The sequence below is a fragment of the Rhamphochromis sp. 'chilingali' genome (genome assembly GCF_963969265.1).
Source record: "Rhamphochromis sp. 'chilingali' genome assembly, chromosome: 5".
NCBI classification, from domain to species: Eukaryota; Metazoa; Chordata; class Actinopteri; order Cichliformes; family Cichlidae; genus Rhamphochromis; species Rhamphochromis sp. 'chilingali'.
This window is the reverse complement of record NC_137932.1, coordinates 9,842,255-9,851,148: the sequence shown is the minus strand read 5'-3', so window position 1 is coordinate 9,851,148 and position 8,894 is coordinate 9,842,255. Positions and strand designations below refer to the sequence as shown.

Here is an 8,894-nt window from a genome sequence, read left to right as displayed (position 1 = left end):
TGTAAGCCATTGAAATACTGCTGACTTTTCTTGGATTTCTACTAACTATAAGTTTCTGAGAATATGTCGGGACTGTTGCTTTATGCAGGGGGATTATTAACAGACTTAAAAACTCCTTTGTCCCACACGCCATCAAACTGTTTAACTCCTCTCTGGAGGGGAGAGGGAGGGGAAACAGGAGGACAAAGGAGGGGGGAACAACTAAGCTGTAGTGCCTCTTCACCTCACTGTACAATACCTTGTGCAATACTTTTTGTAAATAGTCAACAGTGCAATAGACTCAATACTTGAAATGTGCAATTCACTTGTATTTTTATTTTTTATTCCTATTTATTCTATTTATCCCCTTTGCATATTTTATTTATATTTGTTTCTGTATTTATATATGTGTGTGTGTGTGTGTGTGTGTGTGTGTGTGTGTGTGTGTGTGTGTGTGTGTGTATATATATATATATATATATATATATATATATATATATAACAATTCTGTAACTGTAACTTCGGTCGTTGCTGTGCTTTTTTTGGAAATCGAATTTCCCAGAGGAACCCACCCGAGGGATTAATAAAGTTCTATCTTATAACAAAGCAATAATAGAGCGCAGTCCCATGATATTCCATCACCTTGAAATTAATGTTGAGGTTATTGTCTGTCACAATCATATGATTTTGTATTGAGCCTGGTGGATTGTGATTATGGTGCAGGTATCCTGTGGCACTGATCTGGGAGTCTGAATAATTGATAGCAACTATAAGTGGAATCTCTAACTAAAGTACACCCTGGCGTCTCTGTATTATCCTCCAGTAACAGTCGTGACTGTCAGCCTTCCTCTTTCAGACACAAGTATTTTATTTGGATGCATATAAGACATTATAAAGTATTGCCTCACAAAACACAAAGATAAGAACACAGTTGCTCACTTTTCATCTTTTGATGGCATCTGCCTCTTCTCACTGCAGAGGTTCAATCTATTGGAAATTGTTTGGATCGAAGCATCTTCCACATGAGGTTAATGGCTCCATCATCTCTTCAGATACGCTGTGTTGCATGCATCCTAGCTGTGTTTAGATGGTTATCATCTTCTGGACAGTTTGATCACTCGCCTCTGTCAGTGCGCCCCAGGGCAGCTGTGGCTACAATGTAGCTTGCCATCGCCAGTGTGTGAATGTGTGTGTGAATGGGTGAATGACTGAATGTAGTGTGAAGCGCTTTGGGGGTCCTTAGTGACTAGAAAAGCGCTATACAAATGCAGGCCATTTACCATTTAATTGGTCATTAGTGATCATTATTCACGTGCTTTAAGGCATGCAAAAAGAAAATTTATTGGTCGTTACTGTGATCAACAGAAAGAGTTGTTCTAAAAAGTAAGATTAATAGGTTAGTGAGGCAGGTTCTCTAGCCAACCTAGATAACTGCTGTTATGGTGATGGGATGTTTGGATTTCTGGTTTAAAATCATTAGTGTGACAGGAAATTTGAATGTCATCAGGCTGTGACACAGAGGACACCTGTTTTTCTGCTTGGTTTTAATTTGTTAGCAACACTGTTTTTCCACTAGATTTTAGTCTATTTCTAGATTGTTTGTTACTAAAATTATTTCATTGATTTTTTTCCACTTTGATCTGGCAAAAAATACATTTAAAAGGTGACTTCCACATCTAAATATTAGGCTACTGGAAAGCATCAAGTCACTTTAACATGATGGCTTCATGTTAGAAACTGTAGCACTCAGCAGATTCAATAACAGTCATAAACAAACATAAACACACTTCACTAGCACACCCTTTTGCCTTCAGAACTGCTTTAATTCTTTGTGGCAAAGATTCAACAAGATGCTGCCAAAGAAACATCCCCAACTTCATTACATCATCACTACCATCCTGAACCAGTGATACGAGGCATCCGGAATCCAAGTTTTCATGTTCCTTAGTCCAAATCTTCTTTTGTCCAATTCTGGTGAGCCTGCGTGAACTTTAGCCTCAGTTTCCTGTTGTTAGCAGACAGGAAATACACCTGGTGTGGTCTTCTCCTGCTGCAGCCCATCTTCCCAAACTTCTGTATGTTGTCCATTCATAGACGCTGTTCTGAATACCTTGGGTGTGACAAGTGTTTTTGAGCTATTATTTGCTTTCAATCAACCAACAGTAACAGAAGAATGACAGTCTAACTGAAGTGACAGTTGCCATTGTAGTCAAACAGGCTTTGTTTTTAAAACCGCTATAAAGCATTAGTACATGTGAAATACGAGCAGAAATTGCTCTTTAGCCTTCTTTACAGCTAAACAATACAGAACATGCATATGTAACATGTTGGAAACGTGGAAAGGCAAAAATAAATAAATGGAGGTTTCCGATGTATTTAAAACGGTAAAAACACAATAAAAACATGACTAAAAATGATTAAAACAATCTGGTCATTCTCTGACCTCTTGCATCAATGATGGAGTTTCACCCAACTTGCGAGAACTGCTGCTCACTGGATATTTTCCTTTTTCTTTTTTTTTTTTAACCCATACTCTGGAAACCCCAGAGATGGTTGTGTGGAGAAAATTCAAGTGGACAAGCAGTTTCTGATATACTCAGACGAGCCCATCTGGCACCAGCAAACAGGCCACATTCAAAGCCACGCAAATCACCTTTCTTCGCCATTCTGATGCTCAGCTTGACCTTGAGCAGGTTGTCTTGACCATGTCTACATGTCTAAATGCACTGAGCTGCTGCCATGTGATTGATTAGATGCATGCACTACTTGGCAGTTGGGCAGGGGTACATAACAAATCAGCCAATGAGAGCACATGCACTCTACATGCGTCTCCTACTTTTCAAAAATGCCTAAATAGGCAATTCAAAGGACAAAACAAAAATAATGTAAATCCATCCAATAGTTTATTGAATAAAAGCCCAACACAAATTTACAAAATTTAATCAGTCAACATAAAAATCAGTGACTGCGCACAACGTTCACTGTTAAAAATGTACCCCATGACAGATGCTTTAAATTATCCCCATCAAAAACAATCTGCAACCACCCCGAGCCAAAACAATTCTGCTGGAAAGAAGCATGTTGGATGGATCTGCACATACTGTAGTTGGGAACTGATATTTGTGAAATTTCAGAAGAATAATTAGCTCTACCAGTGTCAAGAAGAAGGGCCTGTGACTGAAAATGCTTGGACAGCTTTACATTTCAACACCTCTGTCCATTGCACTCTGACAGGAGAAGCTTTCACAAATATATATATAGATATATATAAACTGTATAATAGAAATCAGGAGGGTGTTTTTACTCATAACCATATACATAGGATGTTACAAATTCCTTCCTAGGAACAAGGTTTTTGGTTCCTTGCTTCATTTGATAGGTGATGTTAATGTTCCAAAACAAAAATCTATGCAAGAGCCCATAGAAATGACCTAATTTACAACTAAGAATATTACTGAAAACTCACAACCCCCAAAAAGAAAAAGAAAATTACCAGTTGAAAGAACTAAGTGGTAATTACAATATGAAAAAAAAAAAAAACAGTTAAATTTAGCTACCAGACATGTATGCAAATTAAGTGACAAAACACAGAAGTTCAGTGGTTGCCAATTGTCTCATCAAAGTAACAACAAACTGTGTTTTCAAAGAACCTTCACTCAATAAAAGGGCACCAAGGATCTAGTTTACTTGGCATGGCAAAGAATGAGTGTATAAACAGGAGGGCAAAAGACATTCGCTCATGGCACATCCATTCAAACTGAGCTCAAAATCAAACATTGCTGTTCAACGAACGCTCGAAGTTCTTATTCAGTGAGCTGCAACATTCGAAACAGTGCAGACAGAAATGTCAACCACAGAGACGGACATCTCCCATGTTTTACAGTGCATTTCTCCCTACAGCGCTTTTCATGTTTCCAACCACTAAATAAGCAGGTGATATTTTTTTTATTTTTACTTTTATTTTTCCCCAGAAGAAAACCTTGGTACTCTCTCTCTCAGCCTTGAAAACTAGATTTTGAGCCCCCACTTGCTGTTGTTTGCTGAAGCTAGTCCAAGGAGGGTGGATGTTTGGATGTGTTGGCTGACCGTCAGGCAGCGTCCCGCGAGGTAAGGAGCTGGGAGCGGGTCGCTCTACTCAATCAGCTTCTTAGCCTTGAAGAAACGCCTCAAGTAGAAGACCTGCCATGTGGCCAGCCCAATCAGACAGCACATGGAGAATATGCTGAAGTACAGCACGCGTGTGTTGGTGGATTCTGTAGACAGATGACCGAAAAAAGGGTAGCCGTGTTATAGGACAGTGATGCAATACTCCTTGTTCATCACTGAAGTAACCACTACAAGCAGACAACTTTACTCTGACGTCTTTAGCTACTTCCTAAGAAAACAATAACAAAGGAACATTTGCAGCAGATGGCTGCTCCAGCCCGACAATGCTTCTGCTAGAGGTTTCTTTATGCTAAATCTGAGTTTTCCCTTCCCACAGTCACCAAGTCCAAGTTTATAAGGAGTTGTGTGACTTTTGGGATTGTTGGATTTTTAACTTAAAATACACTCCTTGAGGTGACAGCTGCAATTTGCCACTATATAAATAAAATTAAACTGAATTCAGTGAGAGAGCTACTGAATAGCTATGTGCTGGGTTGTATTACCATTGGTGTCCCGCATCTCCTCTTCTCTTTTTTTCATGTAAGCAAAGTCGTTCACGATGGACTCCGAGAGGTCTTCCAGGCGCCTGAGCTCAACCTCAAGAGGCTTCAATTTCTCCACCTTGGCAATCTGGAGGGACAAAAGAAAATGATCAGAGGGAAATGGCAGAGAAGGTTGTACAACAGCTTGAGAAGAAGGGTCATTAAATAATTTGTCCAGCAGGTGTCAGTCTAGTGTCGTGTGTATGCCAAAGCATTCCTGTTTACACAGGTTCATGAGAATCTGCCATTCGAACTCTGGTGTGAACAATTGCACCTGAGAAAAGCCTGGGTGTGGTTGGCCTTGTTCCGCAACCACAACCAACCACAGCGTGTTATGATATCAATGCATGACGTGTACCAACTCAACTAGCGTCAGAAAGTTTCTTGGTTATGTGGTAGCTCCTGGTTTGTTTTTTTTGTGCATGACTTGATGTAAGCCACTAGAACAAATTCTCGTCAGTCCAAGAAAGGCCTGGAAAACTGTCCGAAACAGGTTTGAATGTTTCTACTTAATTTCTCTATGCATCCTTTAGTCGTGTGAAACAAAAATAAATAAAGTAAAATATATATTTATTTATTTTTCAGGCCCACTCAGCCATTAGGACCTTGGATGTAAAAAACCCGTGAGCTGCCAAATGATCAAAAACACAGCACACTACAGCCGGCTCTACCAAGCACACATTCTCAAGTATTCTGCAACAGTGAGGAATTCTTCCAGTGTTTTTAACCACACCCCCCACTGAACAGCTTGCAAATTTGTTCAATAAGTAACATGTCCATCTATGTAGGTGAATACATGGTGGGTGGAGCTGAAATTGCAGCTACCCACAAACAGGAATGCCCACTTGGAAGTCTCGGCGAACATCCATCAACACGCAAAGAACAGCATGTAATGTTTGTGCGCTGCGTGTGGGTGGGGAGGGAGGACTGATCATCAGCTCACAGCTCTTTATCACGCCTAAATTTCTAAAGTGTTGCCTAAGGCAGTCACAGTTAGTGGTAATACATTTTCGGGAAAGGAACCCAAGTACTGTGACAATACACACGTCCCTATACAAGAAAAATTGAATGATGTGAAGCCAGGGAACCTCCCGCACACATTACCAAAGCACCCTGAGGTCAACACTGTCCTTCAACAAAAGACAACTACAGCAGTACTTCCAGGAAAAAAGACAAGTTTTAAAAAAGGAGGCACTGAGGTCACAACTGCCAGATTATGCTTCCGTAACATTTGATTAACATGAGACTAAACCTATATGTAACAGTGAAGATATTGTAGGCTGCTTCAAGAAAACCTACTGACCTGATCTCCAAGACACCATGTGCATCATCTATATGAAAACAAACAAACATTTCAGACTGATTCTGACCTCTTCGTAGTTTTTGGCCTCAACACCGTGCTTCATGTCCAGATTGACCAGCTGGTCAGGCACTCTTCCAGTTCCTGATTAAAAGAGCAAAAAACTTTAATCATCATATTCAATTTCACTGAAACATTTAAAATGAGCATCATTTATATAATTTATCCTTTCTAGCACTTTTTTTTTTACCAAGCTTCACAAAGTGCTGTAAAAGAATACTCTTTTACAGCACTTTGTGAAGCTTGAACTAAAAATCACTAACTTACACACCAGGAAAGACAAGCATTGTAAAACTTTAACAGTCACAGTGCAAATAGGAATCAATACATAAAACGTATAGATAATTGATGTATTTGTAGCGATGCCCTGATTTTGAAACATTGGCTTGATGTGATGATGATAATTTTGGCCTTTCTTATTTCTTCCCCCTATCTGAAATGTAGAAATCCCCATACAGGGCTCGCAAAATCGCTAGCCCGACATCCCGGAGCTAGCGATATCTCCGGTCGGGCGACCAAAATCTATCTCAGCCCCGCCCGTCGGGCTATATGATAACCCGACGGGCGGGTTGAGATAGATTTTGGTCGCCCGACCAGAGATATCGCTAGCTCTGGGACGTCGGGCTAGCGATTTTGCGAGCCCTGCCATATAGTAAAGAATCAATAAATGTAGTCTTTCAGTTGTACATTATGTCATGTTGAACATTTAGCACTAGTTGTTGTCACCAGCCACCTTATAGGCCAACAGTGGCTGGAATATCACTTGCATTCATTTATTTTATTAATCATTTTCATTAATTACACTTTTCAGTTTCATGACCATCTATCGATATAACCCAAAATCACTGCAAAATCTACTAAAACTAATAAGTAATAGCGGATGAAGACAGCGGGTTAAATGGTTAATCAGAAGATTTGACAGTGACTAAGGCATAAAACCAAGTGTGCGTGAACAGCAGCAGCTGTCCATAACACACATGGGGGGTTGGCATGCTTACCCATGGGTGATTTGCTCTCGAAGCAAACCTCAAACATGTCATAGTCCTCTGTGGTGAATGCAAACTTTCCTTTTGAAGCATCTTCCTTGGAGTAAAGAGTGTGGCCAGAGGAGTCTGTGATCTGCAAAGATACACAAAAGCAATAAACAACAGTCAAGAGCCAAAGAAACAGCAGAATATTAACTGAAATATTTAAATCAATACTGAATTACTTTGCTCTTTAATGTGGGAATTTTAAATCATTGACCAGTATTATCACTAATAATGGTATTTTTATGACACCAACATGAGGATTTCAGACACTTCAACTGTGTCGTTTTCTAGATAGTTATAGGCTGAGATTGTGATGATGGTTGCTTGTCATCCTTACATGTGTCTGAAAATGCAAGGCTGCAACACCCCACGCAAGCCATTAAACTGCCAGCTGTTAGAACATGAGGGGAGTAAAAAAAACAAAATAACTTCGTGAGGACGCAGTGCAATCTGTAACAGTATAAATATCGGTCATTTTCTTTGATGTGAGGAAAATCTTTTAAGATCTTCATTTAAATAATACACAAACCATCACTGACGTGTTGGAAGCTAATGTGCTAATATGGCTAAGCTGTGCTTGGCAGCTGAATGGACCCTAAGACTGACGTGTAACAGCAGCAGAGCCCAGACGAAGTCACCGGCAGGGTCGTTTCTCCAATGTTTTAATATAAATACGTGCACTGTGTGTTACAGCGAGTGCTCACTAGTGTCAAGGTATCTTAACTAATTTTTTAAAAAAGTAAATTACCCCTCAAATTAACCTGAACGGGAGTGTTAGCGAGCACTGACTGTAGCCAGCTGGCTAATTAGCTTCTAAAACCAGGAAGCCGAGGTTTTCTGGGCCTGGGCTAGCTACAATGCTAACAACAGTAGACATTTTCGCAGCAGAAATTACTCGATTTAACATATATAGCCACGAGAGTCACTTGTAAGCGATGCATCGGGTCATTAAAAACCAGATTGAAGCCATTTCGGCCCCGACAACAAACTTGGTAATGGTGAGGGTAGCTAGCCAGCAGGTCTGCGCTCACCTTCAGATTAGTTTTCGTGTTCGCCTGCTCGCTTATGTCATACTCCCCCGTGACTAGCACGTCTTTGTGGATCTCCTCCCGTAAACACTTTCTGGTGTTGACCGGTAAAAAGAAGGAAATTGATAATACCGATTCAATAAGAACCGGTAAGAGCAGTAGCGCAGCGACTCGAGCCATGGCTACCATCAACCGACCAACCAGACCGTGCCAGCCAACCAGCTTAACACCGACTTCCAACTCACACTACCGGCCTCCCTTAGCACTCCAGCGCCGCCGCTGGCCTGGACGTGGAACTCCAACTGCAGATCCTGTGTCCGTGAAGTTCGGGTGAGGTCCAAGTGTTTTATTTTTTGTTCATTTTAGTTTATCTTAGTCCCTTTACAGTCATTTTATTATATTATATCCAGGCTTGCCAACTGGTTAAGAGCAATATTCATGGAATTAAGAATAAAGCATATAAAAATATAAACACTTTGTCCAGGCAATTGTCTTCTCTGTGTACTTCCTCTTTTCGTCCTGCCTCGCAGCAGCGCATGTTTAAAACCTTTTGTCCAGCATATCTATTATATCTAAAACTAAAGATATTTGTATAGAACCTGGTATTTGCCAATCACAAACCCTGTTTTTTTTTTCTTCTTTTTTCATAATTTGGGGTTATTATCTGAACATACTGAACTTTATAACTTGACATTTTAAGTTTTATGTTAATTTTCTTGATGTTTTGAGTTAGTGAGTTGAAATTTTGATTTATGGGTGGCAAAAAATGTTTTTCTAAGAAATATTTTTTGTTTTGTTTTGATTGGAG

General features: G+C 40.0%; 1 protein-coding gene across 1 annotated transcript; it reads right to left on the bottom strand.

The window, feature by feature from the left end:
• Nucleotides 1–2,485: 2,485 nt before the first annotated feature.
• On the bottom strand, nucleotides 2,486–8,319 carry tmed10 (transmembrane p24 trafficking protein 10). The gene is made up of 5 exons (XM_080882168.1): nucleotides 8,090–8,319; nucleotides 7,026–7,146; nucleotides 6,038–6,111; nucleotides 4,629–4,755; nucleotides 2,486–4,232 (listed from the first exon to the last, which is right to left on the bottom strand). Exons 1-5 carry the CDS (start codon nucleotides 8,273–8,275, stop codon nucleotides 4,111–4,113), a joined length of 630 nt encoding a protein of 209 aa, XP_080738294.1. The 5' UTR covers nucleotides 8,276–8,319; the 3' UTR covers nucleotides 2,486–4,110.
• Nucleotides 8,320–8,894: the final 575 nt, after the last annotated feature.